The sequence below is a fragment of the Phlebotomus papatasi genome, chromosome 2 (genome assembly GCF_024763615.1).
Source record: "Phlebotomus papatasi isolate M1 chromosome 2, Ppap_2.1, whole genome shotgun sequence".
Lineage (NCBI taxonomy): Eukaryota > Metazoa > Arthropoda > Insecta > Diptera > Psychodidae > Phlebotomus > Phlebotomus papatasi.
In genome coordinates, this window is record NC_077223.1 from 15,625,840 (window position 1) to 15,650,720 (window position 24,881).

Genomic DNA, 24,881 nt, shown 5'->3' on the forward strand with positions numbered 1-24,881 from the left:
GATCTCACGATCGCCTTATTTGAGAGTCCTTAAAAGACACCAATTCCCTATCTCTAACCGTTTGGTCTTTTAACCTCATCAAAGACTAAACAGCGATTTTTGCGATGAATTTTTCCTAAAACATAAAATTAGCAATATTATAACTCCCAACACGATGAATGACAAAAATATGTAGATATATTGCATATTGGAGAGATTACTATTGCACTCACGATGGAGTTCGAGCATTAAAAGAAGATGACCATAAAAAAAAGTATTTTCCTCAGAAAGAAATAGCAGAAATTGACGATGTTTGTGACACAGGAAATCAAGTACATTTTGACTTCCTCTTCTTCAGATGTTAAGAAAAAAAATTCTTAGATAGAATGTGCACTGCCCCAGAGAATGAAAACACGATAAATTATTCAAAGTGCAATGTTAATAATAATCAAAATAAAAGCTTATGACATCTTGTGGTGTGAATGTTTTTCATTTCTTTTTTCATATTTTTCGTTTCGATAAAAAATAAGAAATAAAGATTCTGCTGAAGTCTCTCCATTCATTCCTTGAGTAAACTTGCAACTTCATTCATATTCAGCATTATAATATTGCTGCCTGTTCGCATGGATTTTATTCGAAATGTTTCTTTTTCTTTAAACATAGTGGTTTAAATATTAAATTGATGGGTTGAAAAAATAAATGGGATATATGTACATATCTACTTATATAATGAAATGGATTAAATTCATTCAATTAAATATTTCCACAATGTATGCAAGTGTAGAGGATGAAATTGTGAAATGTTGGAAAAACAGAGACTTTTCTCTATAGTCGTCAATACGTCTGCTGAAGAAGTCATATTTCAAAGAATACAAAAAGCAAAGTTGTATTGAATGCCTTTTACGTATTACAACTCTCTTTTCGCTTGCACCATTAAATGAATTTTTATGTAAAGACCAAGGTGGTTGAACAATATACATCACTACCCTTGTAATTTTCTCAAATTAATCATATTTCCAATTTGTATTGAAAATATTGCAATATTTTAACAAGTTTAATTAATAGTATCTGCTATTTCAACTATATTCATGTTTTAATTATACATGCAATCTCTATTTGATTAATAAATTAAAACAAATGTTACTCAAATAATTTTGTAAGCATCAACACATATCTCAAGTGAAAAAAAAAGATATCAGCGTAAATAAAACTCATGCAATTAATGAATGTATTGGTGGAAATCATGATATTTAAGTTAAGATCATTTGATATCAAAAATTTGCAGTTGTGTAAAAGTGAAAGAAATAAATCAGCTTTCTGAAGATGCATTATAAAGTGAGGTGGAAATGAAAGTGTGAAATATTTTCCAATGAGACATTTTGCAAATTTTTCTGTACTAGTCACCACGTTGATTATAAAGTGACTGTGTGTATGAAAAGAAAAACTCGACTAATAACACTTGCTGGCAAATTACCATGATGGTGGAAAAGGCTGAAGGATTTATGTATCGTAAACCATATCAATATTTTCAATATCTCGAGACGTAAGTGTTACCCAAAATTTTATTTTCCCATTTCTCTCCCATGTAATATTTTATTTTGATAAAAGGGAAAATTCTTGGTGAAAAATACCAATCGATTTTATTGAATTGTATCTGCTGAATTTTCACCCTCGCATGCAATAGCATTACGAGGTATGCAATTTCCCCAAATAAAAAGAAGAGGGCTTGGTCCTTTCCGTTAGTCCAGCATTTACAATAATTCGTGGGTTTGCAAACACAGGACATTAGGAGGGTGCTATACCATATCGTTTCTACCCTATTCTCATATTATTCCTTGTGTAGAGGTGGATTAAATTTCCGCAAACAACACTTGTAAATTAGGGTGTGGTGACTCCTTATATTCAGGAAAATTTTTCCCTCTTTAAATCCGAGAATAAATGGTTCTATAGCTAGAATATGGTCCGCATTTTCCTACAAAAACATTATATAATTTAATTTATGTAGCATTATTATTCCATTTATCCCATTACGAAATTGTACTGAACTCCAAAATTCCAAAATTTCTTAAAGAGAAAATACCCTGCCTGTATTTTCAAGGATTCTCTCATTGCTCATCGGGCCTGATATTTCTATACAGAATAAAAATCATACAATTTTTCGTAAATGTTAGTAAATTGCTATTAAGGACTTACGAAATGTCCGTAGGGAGAAGTGGGGCAGCTTTCAAATTGGGATTTTTTTTCCTAGGTTTAAATGGAACTGAGCTATATCACAATGAGGCTATTTGCACCGCCGCATTAGATTGAAATTAAACTGTCCTAAAATCGGATTTTGGGACAATTCAGTCTCAAACTAATACGGGGGTGTACTTGGCCTCAATGAAACAGTTTATATTGTCGTCTCACATTGAGTCTAAATTGTCCCAAAACACGATTTTGGGACAATTGAATCTCAATCTAATGCGGCGGTGTAAATGGCCTAAATGTAATTCAGCTTCTCAATCTGTTTGTGCAGCTATATTATAACATAATAAGGCTCAATTTTATTTAAAAATAGGTGAAAAATGCCACTTTCCCCTAACGAATTGAAATGTTCATAAAAGTTTGTACTGTTTTTTTTTATTGAAAGTTTGTGGTTTTTTGTAAGTTTGTACTTTGATCTCTTAATGAACATTTTTAGTTTTTTTAGAAACATTTTTTCGTAAATTTCTATTTGCCTGCGGCGAAACTTTACAAACAAATGACAAAAATTTACAAATATTTTTGTGCGTTTACAAAAATTTACGAACAAATGTTTATAAAGAAACAAAAAATGCTCGTCCAATGATCAATATACAAATAAATTTTGTGGAAAAAAACTCTTACGAATTTTTTAGTAGGTTATACGATTTACAAGCATTCCATAAGTTCGAAGTATGAATTAACAAACATTCACGAACAATTTTACGAAATATTTTTTTTCTGTAGGGAAGCGGCATTACTTATGGCCACATTAAGGATATATTTTCTCACAGCTTCTTTTCTTTTTGACAAATTAAGATAAAATTTTAACTGTAGTTTCTTTAAAGTACCTCCTTTCGATATATCCAAGTAATTTAGTAGAATATTCCCTTAAGCCCCAAAAAAGTATGATTTTTCCAACAATGTAAAATTCAGAACTTGTGGCCACTTTTACGAACTTATGGTCGCTCATGGAATGACTTATGGCCACAGTGTTAAATAATGCAAAATCAACTTAAGAAACAAAATATTTTTAGTGCAAAAGAAAAGAAAAAGATTTTAGGTAGCTTCAAAGGTTGTTATTATTTGTTAAGTTTTTATAGTTTTTATTCATGATTGTAGCATTGCATTATTAATTACTTCTCTCTCATCTCTTCACTAAGGCCAGTAACCTGTTTTTCATGATGAAAAATCAACATTTGGATGATAACCACAGACAAAAATCCACAATTTCATTAGATTTTTGCAAGAAAACACTAAACTATTGAATAAAAAGAATACAATTGACAACTTTCCAAATCAAAATAATTACACAGGTTACACATATGATGTGAGAGTAACACGCGTCAAATACCGTGGCCACAAGTCCGTAATCCCATCAATTTGGGCATAACTTATGGCCGCATCTAAATTTCATATTTATTGTTAAAAATTTTATTAAAATTTAATAGTAAAAGGACATATAGTTAATAAGGAAAGAAGTTTTGAAAAATAGTACTAAATATTTTCGATTGAAGATACAAAATTTAGTTGTTAAAAATTTTGAGATCGCTAGTAAATTTCTTAACAATTTGACGTATTTTTAAACGCCATCCGCATCAGTGAAGTATTTCCCATAAATTGATTTAGTATTGTACCGAAATATTAAAGTAAATCAATTTAAAATCTTCGTTTAATGATAGCACATCAAATATTCCTAATTTTGTCGTTCCTCTAAATTAATTGAGAAAAAATGAAGATATCTGAGAGGTGGCCACAAGTATAGACTAGCCATAAGTAATGCCGCTACCCTACACATAATTTTTCCTTTTCGATTATTTGCTCTTACCCCTGTATAAGAAAAGAAATCTTATTTAGAACTTGCGAAAATTACATATAATTTTTTATATGTATTCTCGATGCTCAGCTTTATTCTATTATGATCAACATTATCATAGTTTGTTTTGAGTAGCCTAATACTATTAGTAAAAAAAAAACTTAACTGAACTACATTTTATTTTATTGATTTATTAAAATTATTAATCTACTTAGCAAAAATAAATACTCCCTCCGTCCCGAAAAAAAAAATATATTTGCTAGTACATTTTATATGAAAGAATGTACGACTTTTTTGGGACAGTGGGATTATTTTTTACCAAAAAAAAGACAATTTGAAAAAAAATTTAAATATTTCCAAAGGTATAGTAAAATGTTAATTAGAAGTAAATAAGAAAACCTAAATTTATAAAATCAACATTCTTTGGATGATTTTGTATTGTGGAATTTCTCCATAACAATCTTTCTGTTAAAAAATTTAAAATTAATGACAAAATAGAGGCAATAGCTTCATATAATATTAATACACACCTGAGTTTTTTTTTAAAGTATTTACACACAAGCAGATGTTTCATGGGGGACAAAATACTCATGGAAAAGGATTAATTCTACCAAGTTCTGTTATAAGGTTTTTCCTTTAAATTTTCAAAAATATGTTTTTTTATAGTCCATAATTTTGCAAACATAAACATAATTTTAGTGTATATTTGAGCATTTAATGCAATTTATCTCCTGACACTGTTTTCTTAGTATTTTTCAAAGTCAATGTGAACATCTTTGTGGTGCAATATTTTGTTTTTATTTTCATGTGATGAAATAACTATAAGAGCGTTTGTGTTTACATGAAAGAGAAAAGAAGAGAAAGATAAATAGCCATGCTTATAATGGCTGAATTCATTAAATAATAGTAGAAACAATGTGTAGCATTCATTATCATTTCTTTTGAGACATTACTAAAGATAATTAGTGTTGAACATGAGAAAATTCCTGACATTTTTATAAAAATACCATATTGCACTCATTTATATTTTTTAATTCAATTTAGAAAGAGAAAATACTAAACAAAGCGTCGAAAATATGGTAAAAACACTGTATTACTCACTATAGTTTATTAAGCTTCCTTATTAAAGTAAAATTTTGTAATATATCTGGAAATTTGAGATAAAATGCATTTGCAAATAAATTTAAATTCAGAGAAGACACAATAAAAAAACTTTCTAAAACACTGCTCTGTGTCACTCAACGCTTAATGGAAGGAATAACATAGTTCGTGACAATGTTTAAACTCTTATCAGAAGCCTCACAGATGCTCTTATATGTCTATATGTAAGATGTACATTTTAAATTTTCATATTTGATTTATAAACGGTTGCACAGATGAGATCAATAAAGCCGGTGATGTATCGAATATGATATACAAAAATCTACAACAAATATTTAAATTATTTATCACATTGAGTTCCCAAAAAATTAAACAAAATTTTCTTATTGTGTATAACTCGTGAAGATTTGGAATTTAATTTTGTTCCCTTCAAAGATGTCTCTTAGACTCAAACATTATAATCTAAACAATTTTTTTGCTAAGTGCAATAAGTGCGACCATAAGGGAATATGTTGACGAAAAGACAAACAAAAAGAGAATTGGCTTACAGTATTTCTTGTCTTTTCGTCTTTTTATGAACGGAAAAATTCACGCAGAACATTATGTTTTACCTAACATAAATTTTAAAGAATGCATTACCTTTACTACTTTGAATTTAAATTTTAAAATAGACCATGTTCTGCCTTGCTAAATATCATGAAACATGAATTTTTTAATTCAAACCGTCATCACCAACTGTTCATGACAAGGGAAAGACAAAGACTATAAGGTTTAGAGCAAAATAATAAATTTTATGCAATTTTCTGGTGCAATTGCAATTAACTCGTGCGAAAGGTGCAAAAACCGAAAGGGGTTACAAAAGCAGATGGTTTCCTTCTCCTTAAAAAAAGCTTGTTTTGTATGTTTAGGTACATAAAATTCTCTATTAATTATAATGAAAGATAACTCCTGTACTTTGACTATAAATCATAATTAGCTAAGACTAAAAATACATCAGTCCTCTTTTGATTACTGCAATTTTCTTTCGAAGTAATACACAAGAATTAATACTTGTAAAATTACATAAAACGGTGTAAATTTTTGTAAAAACATATGTTTCTTGTCCCATTGCCTTGTCGCTCATCTTTGTCTCTGTTTTAAAATTTAAATGTTGTTTTTCTTGACTTTAGAAGGCAACATATACATTTTACTGTCTGCTGTGTTTCGGTTTAATCAGAAAAAATCATCAACTTGTGATTTTCCTGGGCGACTTTTTCTAAAATCGATCAAATAAACTTGTATTTGCGTAAGACTTCATAGAATATCTTGTTGAATTGAACTTTGGACACTTTTACAGTATTGGTTTTCGTTATATGTATCATAATATTCCAAAGAAATCCTATTTTACCGCACATAAAAAATATTTAAATACATTTAGGGGTATATCAAAAATAATTAAAAAAGGCAAAAAACAAACGATCAGTAAAAAATACTAAATGGGCAGTAAAAAAAGAGCAGTAAAATATCTAATTATGGTCAGTAAAAAACTTAAATCTTTACAAAAATGGGCCTAATTTACATATTTAACATTTAAAATTGTTCCATATAGAGTGAAAAGCCCTTTATTTTCCCTTTGCCAAAATTTGGACGATAATATCACTGTTTCAATTTTTTTTGTTACTGATCATTTTTAACTTTTTACTGCTCGTTTATTCAATGCCATTAAAAAATAATAAGCTGCGAAGGGTAGGCAAATTTTCATAAACGTGTTTGAATAGTCAAGTGCATAATCTCTGGTCCCCCTGTATTAGGTTTACAAATAAAAGATATTCCATTCTATAGAGATCCCGGTAGATTCTTTTATGCAGTTTATTACACCAGCATCAGATAATCTTTTTAAAGGAGGTTTAAGAGAAGAAATTTCCATGGAAAACATTTTGCGTCATGGTGTATCTAGTGTAAATGCAATTCATTGATCAGTTTTTGAACAAGAAAAACTTGAAAAGTGAATGTATTTGATCATATTCATATGTATTAAAAACATATTATTGAATTATGAACTCACTAGGTGATCATTTATCATCTATTGCTTTCATTACATTCTACCGCCTTTCAATGCAAGACAACTTTTTTTTTTTCTTATTCCTGTTCCATGATCATTCAATGTGAATATTGATAGAGATTGATACGTCACTGTGTTTCAATTTGGACACCATAATATACGGATACATTGAATAAATTGTACAAATAATCAAATTTATGGACCTATCGAGTTGATTCAAGTTCGATTGTTAAAGGCTCTATAATGTGAATGAATTCTTTAAACGAATCAATTGACAAAGACACTTGTTACGTCACATCAATTGAACAATTTTATCGTGGTGATCTTGAATAAGAAAACAAATCGCCTCAAATGTTTGCACTTGTTATCGAGATTTTGCATAAATGATATTTTATTTTGTTCTTGTTATAATTTATTACAATCTTTTGTTCATTTTTATGAAATTTACAATGTTGGAGCTCAATTGAGACAACACGTTTGAGAATAAGGAAGAATTCTTTTTTTTTTGAGCTGTTGTTAAGCTAGACAATGTGTTGTGAGAAAGAGATCGTGAAGGAAGAGAAATAATCACGATTAATGCCAAAAGAAATACATCTGGTCATCGCTCAAAGTGCAATTTCACACAAGAAATATGTAAATTTAATTACCCAACGTGCTTCGAATCCACCATGAGAAATTTATAGCGGAATACTGATGAACGCCATTGAGATCATTTGTGTATGAAATCAGCATCACCCACGTGTTGAACTATAAGATCAGTATAATGTGACGATCTAAGGAGGAATGGCAAAAAGACAGTGAAAAGAGTGGAATATGTGTAGAGGTGTAAGAAAGAGAGAAAAATTATATTAAGTAGGAGCACCAAAACATAAGATTTCCGCCTCTTTGGCCAACGACTTTATATAAATTGCACAATTTTCATTATATATGCCGCGTCATAATGCTGTGATCACTAATTGCCCAAAGTGTCGCTTAGTGTCTTTCTTTTCACGTATTGTAAAACAACTAAAAATTGGAATCTTTATGCAAGAAAAATTGAGAGATATTTTCGCAATTAATATCAATATGTTGATACCTGTGACGAGTGAGTACGACGACTGAAAACTTGACTGTGTGGGATGACCAGTCTTGTGACTAAGGGAAAATGCGATGTTATGAATATGAGATAGCTTGAAACAATTCACAACTATTGCAATTTAATCAAACTTGATCATTTGCAACATAGGATTTGATTATTTTTGTTTTATTTTTTTAATTCTTTTTAATATCACTTTTTTGTAGCTAAACTGACTAAAAAAAAATTGATTATAATGTAGATATCCTAGATTTAACGCTCCTGACAATCCGAGTTAAGAGCATAAATTTAATGGTGTAATTCTTAATTTTCTACTGTCATTTAACTGTCAAACAATTGGGGGGGGGGGTCACCGTAGACCGGAAGTCAATATCTCTTACCGTTTAGCAGCCATGATGGTGAGAATTAAAAAAAAATTGTGGAAACTACTCTCTCTTGGAGTTCGAGCAGTTTTAAAAGTGTTACTCAATTTCTTTATTTTCGGATTTTATTATTTATGTTTCCAGTACACCTTTTGGATCAGGAAAATTCTCTGAAATTAAAATTCACATCCTTTACCCTCTCAAACTTTTTGCGTATTTCTATGTCACTTTTTCCGGTTCAAAATCAGATTCAACTAAATTGAGTTTGGAATGATGTTCAAAAGAAGAAGAAGAGTACAAAAGAGTAGGGTAGACTTATGCATACAATTAGAGAAGGAAAAGGACGTGAATTTCGATTTCTTGTAATTTTCTTGATCTCAAAGGTGTGCCAGCATCATTACGTATCGTATTTCAAGGGATGAAACGCTTCCAGTATTCAAAATAAAATTGTTCTAGTGGTAACATATATTTTGGATTCATCTAGTCAAGCACTGTGTCTGACCAGAACGAAACAGGACTGGCTATTTTATCAATATGATAGAAATTGAGATATCAGGATAGAATTCTTTAGGATAGGCTCGCTAGATATTTATTTTTAGTATACAGTCTGCGAAAGGGCCTTCTGAATACTGTGTTAGGGTAAAGTGGTACAAGTTGGACCATGGTACAAGTTGAACAGGGCTTTTTTCTGGATAAATTTAGTACTTTATTTTTATTTGTATATTTTTAATGCTTTTGTTTTATAATTTGGTTCCTTGTGCTTAAAAACAAATTGAGTGCTGTATTTGTCGGGAAAGGATCCCTGTCCAACTTGTGCCGGCGAATTGTCCAACTTGTAACACTATGTCCAATTTATATCACTTCACCCTATACCGTACGATAAATTTTAAAAAAGATACTCCCAAAAGTTAGGGGAAAGTACTCTCCCTTCGAACGTTCATGCCTTCGAATAATGTGAATTTTCTTTTATTTTTCCTAAGAGATTTACACATTTCTATTAAATATTAGTTAGTTTATCATCAATTTATTGATAATTATGTGATAATTGTGTATAAGTATCTAGGAAAAATAAAAGAAAATTCACATTATTCAAAAGCATGAACGTTCGAAGGGAGAGTACTTTCCCCTACGTACTTCCTCACAACTATCAAGTTTTATGCTGGATCTCCTAAGAATCTCATTGAATGTATCTGATAGCTTTGTGGATCCTAAGTGATTCATTTATGCTATATACCAGAATGTTAACTTTCCTTTAATTCTTTATAATTGCAAACAAACTGGACTAATAAGTTGCCAAATAAAGACGACTGTTCTTAGTTGTTGAGTGAGAGATTATGGTGCAATTAAGCTTATGATGGAAGATTACTTATATATTCTTAGTCTCTCGCATGTCTGGGTAGTCTGGGTATATGTTTTCTGAATTGTAATGGTAAGTCCCCACCGCTGTTTTTTAATTCCATGATCCACGAAGCATGGTAAAGAGCCTCTATTATGTGCCACTGATGCAATTGTTGAACTGTTCTGCCTCGGGGGCCCCAACAACTCTCAGTTCAGTTCACAATTGGCCGCTGTCCCGTCAACTGCTTCCTCCTCCGTGCAGTTCATGTTGGCCCCAAAAAAAATACTGTTTTAGCAATCGATTAGTCATAAAATGGTTCAATACAATTTGGTCATCATTCTTGCTCGTGGTTCGACTGTTTGGGTTCAATTGGCGAGAAAATCGTGAAGGTGTGGAGATTGTTTGCCATTAAAAGTTGGAGATAATAGTGCACGGTTTTGGCATTTTCTGCCATAATATTCAGTTCACTTAAATCATTGTGTGTGTGTTTTTTTTTAATTCTTTTGATTCCATTGTGATTACATAGTGTTCTGTTTGGTATTTCATCCCATTGATTTCAACAATCTTGCAGAAAAGTTTGAGTGAATTATAAATTCTTTACTGGAAATCATAACATATAGTTGAGATCTAATTCAATATGGCCTATAATTATCAATTGTGGTATAAAATTATAAAATTGTAGTGGATGAAGAATCAGCCAAGAGCTAAAAAAGAAATGCAGTTGCAAAAAGAAATGAACACTTATGCTTAAATTATAAGATGAAAGAGATTGTGTGGAATTTTATAACGACTGTATAAACATTTATAATTAACTGAAAATTGAATTGTGCATCTTTCATGTGAGACCGACATTAGAATTCATGAGGAAGATTTATGATCCTCTTTAAATGTGAAAGTGTACAATTTGGATAATTTTCTCCCTGATGTGCTTGCACCTTAAATAATTGAGCATCATTAGGAAATTCACAAGATACTTTGGACTGAGAAAAAGAGAGAGAGAAAGAGATCGCGATGAATTTACCAAGAGACAGAGCAAACACCCACAAATTCAGCAATACTTGCAAGGTGTCTGAAAAGTGTTCAAAAAGTGAAAAAAATGATGTCATTTGTATGCCATTGATGGAAGCATCATCATCATCAGCACCGACATCATCCCAAGGCATGGCAGAAAGTGAGGCTGGACGCAATGTGATTGATTTAAATAAAAACAGAATACGATATAGACGTCGATGTCCGAAAATTCTGCATCGTCCTTTTAGTCTACCAAGTGCCATTGGCAATTTCCTCAAACGCCCATTTGTGGCATCGAATACTCACGATGGTGATGCAAAAGAGGCGGATGGTACGCCCACATCGACCCAAAAGGAAATCACCATGGACATTGCTCTCATTAAGAAGCTGGAAGACGAGATATACAAGAGGAGTGAAGTACGTGGTGATAAATTGCATGAACATGCAAAGAGTTGCAAGCCATGCAAAAGGAAAGACACTGTACCTATTGGAGATAGAGATCTTAACTTTATTGATGATACTAGTGCCTTCAAGAGTCCCTATCAGCCACTCTTTCTAATTGACAATCAACAATTAGCACCAATACTGATGAAAACAGATGAGGGTCGAAGGACCAATGATACAAGAGATCCTCAATCAATTATCATTGTAGATAATTCAAAATTTTATCCAGTCCTTATGAAATATGAATTTCTGCAGAAAAATGAGAAAAGCAAGGAAAATGGTTTATTTTTAGCCAATGGCCCATTGGATTTTCCATCTGGAAAAGAGTCGACAGTTAAAAATAACTGCCACAATTCAGGGGGAAATCCAATGCGAATGATAAGTGGTAGAGATAGATGTTCATGTTTAAATCAATGCTATGGCAGAAACTGTCCATCAGGCTCTCATCAGAGTGATGGCACAAATTATGGGGAAAATCCGGAAAATGCATCTCAATTACGAAAAAGTCAAAATACATCAAGGCACAGTTCAATGGAAGCTGAAGATGTGTCTGCAAAATGTAAAATATCCAAATTTAAGAGATTTCTCCTACATAGACGCAGTTTAAATTTATCACTGAAGAAGACAAGACTATCCGGAGACAATAGGGAGTGCATGAGGAAGAGCGTCAATCTTGTGAGTGACAATCCATATCCAAAGGAAAATACTGATGTGTTCAGTGATGCAAATATTGAGCTAAACACTCTCAATGTCATACACCAACTACACAAAAGCATGCATTTATTTCATATTGGCAGCATAGGATGTTGCAAGGGAGAGAAGAGTCCCAAACAAAGAAGTGATAAATTAAAATTGTCAACATTGAAGAGAATATTGTACATTTTCATGGATTTCTTTCATGCATCCCAACGTCAAATTGAAAATTTTCACATGAGTTCAGGAATGTGTGATTTGTCACAAATGACTCGTACAAAGAGTCTAAGTGATATACACCATTTAGAAGAACTAAATAAATTGTCACTCTCATCATCATCATCAGCAATTGACCCAATGAATCTCAGTAACAAAATATCTCAGTCAGATTGTTGGAGTGAAGGAGACTTGGAGGATATTCAGAGAATTAAATTCGACATTGATTGGCTTATGCAGAGACAAAATAAATGTCATCATGAGGATATTACCAATGCCATTCAGAAGGAAAAAGAAAACACAGAAGGTGTCAAGAGACGAAATCCGCAACAGCAGAAAATTGGCACAAAATCACGAACAAGATCATCATTCCGGCGTCTTAAGAGACACAGTGTAGGAAGTGCTTCGGATGTTGTGGTCAATACATGGGTCTATCGCAGAAGGTGCTTTATTTCAATATTATATGTATAACTATCCAAGATATACATTTCTTCTCATCTTTCTCATAATCACTAAGCAAGACAATATAGAACAGTCGTTTTCTTATACCTTCTTAATTCATAAAGAACTACAAATTAGAAAAGCCTTATTAATTGATAAAGCGAAAAGAAAATTCTTTGGCTCATTAGTGGCTCAATGGTTCTGAAAAGGTAGATAACATGGACAGCATAGGGGGAGGTGGGGCTAGATTGTCATACGACTTTTCCACCTATTTCTTAAATGAAGCTGGTCCTTACAATTATTATATTAAGATACGTAATTAATTTATGTATCTAAATTACATCATGTTAAAACCCAGTATCCACTATAAATAAGCGGAAAAATTGTATAATAATGTAGTTCCACAGCTCAAAATAGCCCCACCTCCCCCTATCGTTAGTCAACAAGAATGCCATCACCTTTTGTCGAATCTGCAGTTTTACATTTTTTTAGTAATATTTTCTTCATAATAAGCATAGACCCATCCATATATTTGGCTAGGGTAACTAAATGAAATAGTTGACCAATATTAGTTACAGTATCTTTTTCACTTAGTTATCATAACTAAATTAGATTAGCAATGGGTACTATAACATATTAGTTCCAATAACTAAATAAATGTGGTTGATACCCATCTTATTGGCTGTAATAACTATATCATATTAGTTGTGATTACTATATAGCTCAAAAAAGCTTCAACATATAAGTAAAAAAAACACTCTTTACTATTGAAAAAGTTGTCAGAACTTTATGAAAATATAGGCCCATTTATTTGCATTAGTTGTGAGAACTAAAAGGAATTAGTTATCCACGTAAATATTGCCTTATATTCTCATTACTAATAAATTTATTATGAGTAAAATGTTTTAAGATTATGAGAACCATTTTAAATAGATTTGGTAATATTCACCCGATCAACTAATTTTCATTAGTAATGCTGTCTAAACTTTTCTAAAAGTGAATCATTTTATTCTCAAATAAAATAATAAGTGAAAATTGGTGAAAATAATGATGAAAATAAGTTGAAATAAATATTTTTTTAATTGAGAAATATTGGTAATTTTACAATGCTCAACATGAAATAATGCAGATACGACACAGGATAATGGAAACAACGATTCTAGCTAACAAATCACTAAAGAAGATTAAACTGAAAGAAATGCCTATTAGCACTTTCGGTATACACCATTTGGGATAAGAAATTTTAACATCTCTCTTTTTAGGAAAAGGTAGATTCGGTAGATTACAGAAAGTCATTACTTAACTTTTATTATATATTAAATAAATTATTGACAAAAGTGTCAAGGGATTTCCTGATTGAAGAAGTATTCCCTTGACCCTACCTTATCCTACAGGTTTTTTTTAAATTCTGTTCATGGATAAAGGGAGAGCACGTCGGATTGGAATGTTAAGAAACATACTCTATATTTATTTGAAAATATAAGCCTCAAAATACTACTTGGTATTTTTGTGTATGCTAATCGGTATATTAGTGATCCATTTAACAATATCTGCGCATTTGACTTTTTTTAATTTTTACAATAATTTTTTTTTTCATTTTACGTAACAGCTGAGAAAGGATTTTAAATCTTGCTTAATGAACTCATACAGCCTCTTATCAAATTCCCCACATATAAGACCTCTTCAAGTTTCTGATTTAACCACATTAGATTTAAAATTTAAATTCGATTATGAGATTCTTGAATGTATTTTGACTTTTGACTTAGAAAAATAAATTTTAAAAAATAAGGAAAATAGTCCATTACAATCTTTAAATTTAATAGTCCAACATTCTGTTTTTCAATTAGAGACTCTTCTATATAATTTTCAGACTAGTTTAATTTCGATTCTGAATGCCTTAAACTTCTAATAACAATCAGGATTATGCTAGATGCTCAACCAACATTTCTGCAAAAAAATAACTTATTACAATATTGCAGAAGTTAAACTATATCTAAACTAGGTCTGGAGATCGTATAAACATTATCCAATCTCTCTGAAAATATTTCCAATAATGAAGAAAGGATGGGGCAGTTTAAGGAAGCTGAACTCAAGGATCATTTGCCAAACAAACTATACAGAAACAAAATCTAACTAAGTTCAGATGGTTTCTTTTGGATATTGGATGCTTAAAAATTTTCCATATACTAATTTTTGGTGGCAGCCAAAATTCCGAAAGCCAAGATCCCTAATGTTCAAAATCCTGAAAGGGATTAAATTATATAGAGGATAATGTTTAGAATAATTTCCCAAGACACAGAAGATTTCCCTTTGCCTCCAGCAAGGGAGGGTGCAATCACGGAAGTAGTTATGACACTTTTAAGAATTCGGGATTTTGACTTTCTGGATTAGGCTTTCGGAATTTTGACCGGGACCCATTAATTTTAAATCGCGAAATTTTATGTTCTCTATAGCCATGTATCCCTGAGTTCCCCCACCTTCCCCAGTTCAAACAGAAGTCTAGAAGATTATAGATAACATATAATTGCTTATTCAAAAACATTGTATAGGGTAAGTGTGCCAAATTTTGGCATAGTTGCATGCAAGCGCCAAAGTCTCAAGTTTGAAATGTAATATCTTTAATAGAAATAGATTTTTTTATTCTTTCTTCTGAAAGAGTGTTGCTTGGAACCTTGTAAAGAGTTTACCGTCTTTATTTACTCTAAAATCATTCTTAAAACATTTTAAAATGAATAAAAATATAGACATAGCTTTGGTGCCCTATTTCGGCCACTTTCATTCTCATAGTTCCTTGCCCTTCGGGAATTCTCCCAATATCTTTTTCACGTCATCTCGTTTGTCGAAGCTACATTTTTTGTTATTCTTTTGCATTGTATAATCTCTAGAGTATGTAAAACCTAAAAGTTCATGGAAATTCGAGGAACAAAAAAGGTGACCGAAATTGCAAGCTGGCCGGAATTTGGCACACTTACCCTATACATTTTTACTATAAGAATTTGAAAAGAACAAAAAACGAAATTTATTTTAATTTTGTTAATCTTTTGTGAGCAAAAGACTAAGGCTTAACCCTTTAAGGATGAGTGGAACACCGGTTTCCCAGAAATGAAAATATTTTTTGAGTTATAGAAAGTATTTCGTCTTCTAAATTATTAAAAAAGAAAATGGTCTTTTAAGACACCGGTGTCCTACTCGTCCTTAAAGAGTTAAGTATAGCAAATATACCAATAGAATAATATAAATTAAAAAAAAATGCTATCAGAAAGAGAATCTTCCAGAAATAACTTGAAAATATTCTTTTATTTTAAAATTTCTTGAGTTTCACCCAATTATTAAATTACTAAACTTATACTGCATAAAAATAACCAAATAGGAAATAGTTTCTCAAGTAGAACGCCTTTTACAATTCTACTACATCTATAACAAGATCTTTATATCCCCAACTCAAAATTCATTTCTCAAATGCCTTAAGCTTTTCAAAATTCATTTACAAAATCTTTGAAAAAAAAAATAAAACGGTCTTCCAATCCAACTTCTTAAGTAGGTATTTACTTAAGAGTTCAAGACATAAAAATTGCGGTATTTTAAATCACATTATTTGATTCTTTTGGTGATAATTTATATTTACCATCATAATTCTTAAGTTCTTTTTTTTTCGGCATAAATTTAATAAACAACCATTTCTCGCTGATTATTGACGGCTATTAAGATGCTCTTTTTTATAGTCGTAGCATACTCGTGGCAGAGTCTTGAGAATAACTCTCTGGGTATCTTGTGTGGGCAGAAAACACTTGTATCATGAAATTCTTTGTGGAGATAAAACTGAGGGTTTCCTTGTCGTTGTGACTGTTTTGTGGGTTCTTTTTCCCGGTCTTTCAGTGGTAAATATTTAGTGCGCTGCAGAAATAGGCGAAAAATCAATTATATCGTGACTTCCCATTTAGATTTGTGTTGTAGCAATTTTCTAAACAAAGTAATAATTATTAAATTGTGTGGATTTTATGGTTAATTTGTGCAATTCTTGCCATTTTTCTTTGCAGTTATGACGGTGGCTGGTATGGTGGGCTAGGTGAGCCCCCAAATCGGGGGCGAAGCCCTCAATCACCCATAAGACATTCGTACAACAATAAAAGTGAATCGAGTGTCTGCTATAGGACATCGAGTGCTGGTGCGGCCGATTTGAAAAAGTATCAAGGTGGCAACAGCGTGGTAGTTGCGGGTAAATTGCGAAAGATGGGGGACTCTGGAGCACCACGTTCTCCTCATTTCAGTCCCGCGAGGAATGGTAAATATGCACCATATTTATTGCATGCCAACAATTTCATTTAACATGCACAGACATAACATTTTCCGACACAAAACCAATAAATCCCTGCGTCAATCCACACGAAATCTGCCATATAACCATTCAAAATTCAGAACATTTCCTAGTCTTGTCATTTTTAAAGCCTATTTTAACTATCTATTTTATTATAGAAAACTTTTAAATTAAATATTGAAAAGAAATTTTCAGTCGTACCACAAAATGAACAAATATTTTCTGATAAAGATATGTTTAAAAAAAAATAACTAGGGTAAGTGTGCCAAATTTCGGCATAGTTGCATATAAGCACCGAAGTCCTAAGTTTGAAATGCAATATTTTTAATTCATAGTGATATTTTTTGTTACTTCCTTTTCGGGAAGGTTGTGTGAAACCTTCAAGACTAGCTTATCATTTTTGTTTTCTTTAAATCACTTCCTAAAATATTGAAAAATTTATAAAAATATGGACATTGCTTTGGGTAGTATTCCGGCCACTTTGAGTGAAATTCCGGCCACCTTGTTTCTGGCCACATTTTGTGAAGCAATGGAAAGTAAATTCCAAAAGGTCATACGGAACGAGTCTAATATTTAGTTTAATACGTTTATATGACCCACAAACCCTGAGATCTTCCGTATAATTTGTCCTGAAGACCTAAAGAGTAGCATCTCAAATTTACGCACAAATTCCCGTAGCAATTTGCCCTTCCTAAACTCTTCCAGTGCCTTTGTTCACATAATCTTTTTCATAGAAGCGATAGTTTTTTTCTCTGGACATTGTAGAACTCAGAAATTGAAAAAAAAACATAGAATGAATAAAAAATTTAGAAAAGCAAAAGAAGTGGCCGGAATAGGCAACACTACCTCACCGGAGAGACGCTCACAAAGTATATACTTTTTTACGCGAAATACAGGATCCAGCTGAGAAATTTTATCCGAAATTTAAATATTGATTCACTATTAACATAAACAGAAACAATCCTTAATGAAAACTAATCAATTTCCATGAAAAACATCGAAGAAAAACCTTCTGCACTTCACCACAAATCGTAACATTGCTAGAGACACAATCGATCTGTCACATTTTTTGTAAGACTCTTTCCACACTGAGTTTTTACTACGCAATTGAAATTCAAATTCTACCTAAAATTTAACGGTCTTTGTGTTAATACATCCTAAAATGAATAAATATTTAAAGCAAAATGAATTCATTGACTATTCGAAGATAACACATATAATTTAAATTAATTTATTTGCATGGCCGAAATTACACTCAAAGTGGCCGAAATTAGAAGCTGGCCGAAATTTGGCACACTTCCCCTATACTAATAATTTTAGCGCAACTGTCTCCCAAGTGCATATTTTCATAAGAAATTTTTATGCAAAAATGTTCATGATTTTTTTTATAATGTGAATGTGACAATAAAAATATTTTAAGAAGAGGGTTCAGAATTTTTAAACTTCTTTATTTCTTTAAAATCCTTTCAAAATTTGTAATTTAAATTTTGTCATGTTGTATGAAATTTTAATGATATGAAGTCTATTTTTATGACAAAAATTTGATGCATCGGTCTCTGAAAAATATTGAAAGATTGATATAAAAGATTTGATGGAAATTTGAAAAAGTGTTTTCAAATTTCAGAAATTATTTTACACTGAACTTATTTAACATTCAAATATGCAATTTTCTGAAATATTTTCTTAATAATGTATTCACTCGATAATTGGCATAAACGTTTTCCTCATACCATATACCCAAAAATTTGATTTGTGCATGAAATTGCAGCTCAATCGCAATCAGATGTTCAGACACTCCATGTTCACCTGCCAAATCATGGATTTCGCATGATACGCTTCGATGAGGCGTCCGATGTGAGAGAGATCATCAACATGATTGTGGGGTCGATGACGCCCAGTCAAACTGCCCAACCACAGTGCTATGCACTCCGTTTACGTCACATGCTGACCAAAGAGGTGCTCTGGATGCCACCAGACACATCAATGACTGAAGTTATGGCCCATATCTCCAATCCCTCATGCGCCAATCCCGACTGTCCCAATGTCGATAGGAGTACAATGGCCAAGAAACAGCAAAAAACCAACAATATCACTGGCCATGCCAATAGTGTATGGAAGGCAGAACTAAGGGTGCGATATATTCCAAAGAATTTGAAGGAATTGTACGAACAGGATCGCACCACCTGTCACTTCTACTTTGATCAAGTCAAGCAAGACTACATACAGTCAAATATTCCAAATATTGATCAGGACATTGCGGTGCAATTGTGCTGTCTAGGTTTAAGGCATTACTTCAAAGACACTAATCAGGTAAGTTCAAAACTTTTAGTGATACGCTTGTTTCAGATAAAATAATTCTTTTATCGTGAATTTTGTTTTATGTAAAATTATATTCAAAATACTATTAACAAGTTATTCCTTAAATAATTTTAATTTTTTTTCCTACATTAAGAAAACAAGTCGTCAGTCCATTAAACCAGTAACTTCTTTATCCAAAGAATAAAGAAACAAGTTATCATACTGAGTTGAATTAATTGTTAAAAAATTATTATCATATTTTCTCGGCAGATATAAAACCATCACAACTCAGAATTTTATTTTGTTTTTAAAGACTTAAAAATCATTTGAACATTTTTTTCGAAAACAGCTTTATAGAATTTCGAGTTTGAGCACGTTTCAGAACCTTCAGGGCAGTCTTAAAATCGTTCTATTTTATTCTAAGAAAAGAGTATCATTCTTGCAACATTACATAAATATTAAAGATCTAGTTTAAGAAAAACACAATGTAAAACCATTCTTTTTTAAATATGATTTTGTGCAAAATAAAGATAATCAAATATTCCATTCAGTGATTCTCTTAAGATGCATTTTTTGTGATATTTTTGCCTAAGTAACGCTATTTTGCAAACTGTGTTAAAGTCTGACAATTTTACTATTATTGTACAAAAAGGGCGATATATAGCAATCTAACGATTTCAACTGCTAGAAATCGTATGATCTTACGATATTTGTCCGAGAAATCGTTTGATTTTGCGCTTTCTGTGAAATTTCTGTGCAAAAAATGGTAGGGGAGATCGAGGTAGAATTAGGCACCTAATGAAATTTTTCATTGCGTATAATTTGTACAAAAAAATTTTGTATGATACTGATAAATATTTCAATGAATATAGTAACAGAAGTACCAGGCCTATCAAGAACAAAGCCTAAGTATCAAGCCTAATAAAAAGTGAAGATAATTTTCACTTTTCCTTGTAAAAATTTTGCAGCTATTGCACCGCGACTTAAACAAATTTGCTCGTAGTTCTTGTATTATTTCGGCGAGCATTTTGAATTATGTATTTTTAGAGTGCACGATTTTGAAATACATCAGACTTATAAGACAATTCTCCTTAGGAAAAAACTTGCCAATAGTCTTCAGTGACTTTATGCAAAAACGTATGGAAAAATGAAATGTTGAGAGGCCCCTGGGAAGTACATATCACACGTTTATTATTACAACGGCGTATCTCGGTTTTTGTCGATTTTGAGTTATCACTGTTTTCTAATAGGAAATTTATTATATATTCATTATATGTAATAATCTTAACAACTTTGTTAGAAATATTTTTAATAATTTCAAGTATTTGTCAAGCCTGCAAAATAAAAGTAGCGTACAAGTGGCGTATGATTATTTATGTGGAGGACGTTAGTGTTACAATGGCGTTTTTCGTGGAATTATATGCCACTATTCCACTGATGATGAATCCTACGCCACTGTATCACTAAACGGCGTTCTTTTTTGACGTTTCAACGAAAAAGTCATGTAAACAGTTACAACATAATCTCATTCGTTTGTGTAGTTATTGGGTTTACAGAGAAAAGTCGCAAGATTTTGTGAATAATATTATAATTTATAGTGCTTAATCATTAAAAGAAAAGTGGCATTACTAAATAAAAATGAATGAAACGTGATCTTATTTCTTTGTGTCAAGGAAATCTCATTCCAAAAAGAAGTATATCACACATTTTATCAAAATCTTAATTAAGAAAATCTTTGTTTAGCAAAGCTATGATTTTTAAAATTAATTTAACATACTTCGTAGTCAAGCACCAAAGAGATACTGCTTAAGTGCAAGAAAAATAATTCTGTTAAAAAGGCTAAATAAGAGACGTATGATAAAATTCCTGTTCGAATTTTTAGTATTACAGTGGCAGATTTTTTGGTAATTTTGTCACATTTAGTGTAAAAGTGACGGTCCATTTTTAATTTTTTTTTTTATAATAATACTTTTGATCAATGAAAGTCGGACATTACGACTTCTACATATATGGACAATTCAGTAGAATCACAAACTAGCAATTTTGAAAGCTTATTTGAAGAAAATATTCAAAATATAATGAAATTTAGTTTTTGAAGCCGTCTCTTGAAAAATACTGAAATCCGACATACGGCATTAAATAAAAAACGTGCGCTATATATATTTAGAATAAAGAGTGGTTTCCTCAATATTCCTTCGAAGGAAAATTATATGATACCACTATCTAATACTATACGTGGCTAATTCTACCCCGGTCTCCCCTATGTTCTTGCTCTTTCTCAGCCAAAAATCGTGTGATCTAGCGATTTCTGTGCTATAAATCGTGTGATCTTGTGATTTCTGTGTAAGAAATCGAGTTATCTTGCGATTCCTTTGTACGAAATTGAGTGATCTTGCGATTTTTTGTAAGAAATTGCGTGGTCTTTCGTTTTTTGTGCTAGAAATCGTCTGATCTTGTAATTTCTTTACAAGAAATCACGTGATCTTTGTAAAAAAAAAACTGTGTGATCTTGAGATTTATGTACAAAAAATCGCATAATCTTGCGATTACTGTACTAGAAGTATGCTCTTGTGATTTCTGTTGAAGAAATTGCGTGATCTTGCGATTTCTGTACTAAAAATCGTGTGATCTTGCAATTTTTGTGCAAGAAGTAGTGTAATCTTGCAGTTTCTGTACAAAATCGAGTGATCTTGCTATTTTTGTATAAGAATTGCGTGATCTTGCGAATTCTGTGCAATTAATCGTGTGATCTTGCGGTTTCTATAGTAGAAACCGTGTGATCTTGCGATTTCTGTTCAAAACGTCTTGTGATCTATCGATTTTTCTGCTATAAATCGTGCGATCTTTCTTTCAGAACACAGAATGTCACATGATCTTATGCGAAAGAAATTCTTTCGCAGAAGTTCGATCTTGATAGATCAATATTCTTTCGATCTTGTATTTTCTGTAAACGTCTAACACGTTTGCAATTCTACTACTCGCAGTTGACTCAAATAGCTACCTAAGCATCTCTTATACAAAAGTGCATAAAAACAATCTGTCTGTGTAGTCATTTACGGAATATTCAACACTTCTACTCTATAATTTTGAGATCAATCGGAAGCGGTTCACTGGAGCGCAGTATTACAATAGCTGTGACTATGAAAACAATAATAACAAATGCCTAAAAAATTTCACAATATTTCTCAAATTTTCGTTTCCATCCAGATTTACTCGACTTATTCTTATGGTAACTTGAAAATGTGACTCATACTTTTCAGTTTTTTTTTCTCAAACCGAATCTGGATATAATATTATGCGTCAAAATTATTATTTATAAATTTTGACCATCAAGATAAATAAATATTCAGCTCAACATGCTCTAACAATTGATGTGAATGAACTGGGATTAATTTGTTAAACATTGTATGCAAATCATTTTATTGATGGTTTATGGACATTTAATTAGATCATCTCTCTCCATAATAAACACTGTTAATAGCTTACGAATGCTGAATAGAGCAAAACGATAATTGAATGTTATTTTTAGAAACAACAAATTATATCCTTCTGTTTTACAATGACTTCATCATTTTGTTGTTTTGGCTTATGCGGAGAATTAATGAAGTGTTTTGATTTGCATTTCAAAGGTATCAGATAAGAAACATCATGTCGATTACATTGAGAAGGAGCGGGGATTCGGTAATTTTATACCAAAATCTGTGATAGATACCATAAAGCAGAAGAACCTGAAGAAATTAATTCAAACTGGATACAAAAAAGTGCACAATTATACAGAAGTTGAGTACATGATGAAGTTCTTCGATCTACTGCGAACACAATATAATTTTGAGCAGGAACAATTTATTGTGACACTCGGATCTGGCTGGAATATCCCCATTGACCTGATCATTGGACCACATGTAGGAATCTCATATTTAGCCCATTCTCAGGCCAAACTTACAAAAGTAGCGGATTTTGAGGATATTGAGAGGATAACGACAAATGTTCTAATGACAGGATCGACGTCCTCGGGAAAGGACATGAACACGAGCCAAAGTGGAGGAAGTAATTCCGACGCGTCTGTTGGATCACAAAAACTTGTAAACAATGGGACAGGGAGTGTAACTAATAGTCCAATTCCAAATAAGAAAGTTCCACATGCTGGACCATCAGACAAGAAAACATCCAATTCCACATGCAGTTGTGAGGATATTAAGACACAGCTCAAAATTAAAGTGACGGAAAATGTCGATGATCTTGCAATCACATGCAATGGAATCAAGGTAACTGGTTCTGAAGCCTTTAAACTGGATCAGAGGATTAATCTCAATACTTTTTTTTTTGCAGACTGCTGAAAGTATCGCAGATTTAGTTGATGGATATTGCAAATTATTTACCAATTCCGATGTATCACTCTGGGATCGATCGGGTAAGTGACATTTTAATTTAACTACAATTTTTTTCCTTAAGCCTCGCAAATGTAACGCTGTCATTTTTTAATGAAAAAAATAATAATGTCAAAAATATTTAAGAGTCCCAGCTGATACGATAAGCTGAGACACAAACCAATAAATCCTACCGAATATTTCCTGATTTTTTTAAGAATATCTTTATTTAAAAATACCTTTATAATTTAGAGTTTCAAGGTAGAACCACACTAACCGTTATTGTTGTACAGCAATTCCAAAAAAATACCGTTTTGCTTTTCGTAAATATTTGAATATTTGTCATTAGAATTATCAGAAAAAAAACCAAAATTTTAAATACTTACATATGCTATGTTATCATATCTTATCACTTAAAAATATTTTTTAAAAAAGGAAATGGCAAAGCGTCCTAACTTTGCGGAATGCTCGAACTCGTGACTTAGATGCTATACCGCTAAAGTACTTTCGCATGATTTACCGTTTACCGCTTCTAAACCGATTTGAACTGATTCATAAATCACTCAAAAGATCCCGCAAAACAGTTTTAAAAGTAATAGAATTGATTTTCAGATAAAAATTAATTATCTAATATGAATTGGTTTATTACTGATTCATAACCAATTGGAACCGTTTCAGTTTTGTCGGAAATTCCAAGACCTTTCCAACGAGCCCAAACATGACCCCATTCGCTTGATAAATGCGATCTATAGGGACTTTTTAACATTTGACCTTGAAAAACCGTTATTAGGAATTATTCAACTGTATTTTCGTATAAGAACGAAATGTCCGCCTGGGTAATCTCTAAAACATATCCAAAAATGAAAAAAAATCGCACGACGCGTTTTCGAGCAATCCCAAAAAAACATGGTTTTGGAGGGGAAGGAGAGGGGTGGGGGGAAAATGAGGGGCATGTTAATGATCCTTGCATCGACTTATGGGGGGGGTCCTCCGAAGATCCCAAGTCGCTATCTCCTACCGTTTGGCCTCTAGAGCTGACGACAGTCAGACGGACAGACGGACAAACAGCGTGACGATATTTCTCAGAAATCGTCTGAAACGTGAAGATTTGTTGATAAAATTGGTCTCCGGGGAGTGGAAGGTAGAAATTTTTTTGGGGGGGG

General features: G+C 32.0%; 1 protein-coding gene across 1 annotated transcript in view; it reads left to right on the plus strand.

Annotated features, from left to right (window-relative positions):
• Positions 1–24,881, plus strand: part of LOC129802763 (focal adhesion kinase 1) — a 67,119-nt gene that overhangs the window by 18,615 nt on the left and 23,623 nt on the right. The window contains exons 2-5 of the mRNA XM_055848839.1: positions 16,776–17,020; positions 18,822–19,363; positions 22,981–23,616; positions 23,681–23,762. Of these exons, the coding sequence (XP_055704814.1) occupies positions 16,969–17,020; positions 18,822–19,363; positions 22,981–23,616; positions 23,681–23,762 (1,312 nt within the window). The 5' untranslated portion in view covers positions 16,776–16,968. The remainder of the gene's footprint in view (positions 1–16,775; positions 17,021–18,821; positions 19,364–22,980; positions 23,617–23,680; positions 23,763–24,881) is intronic.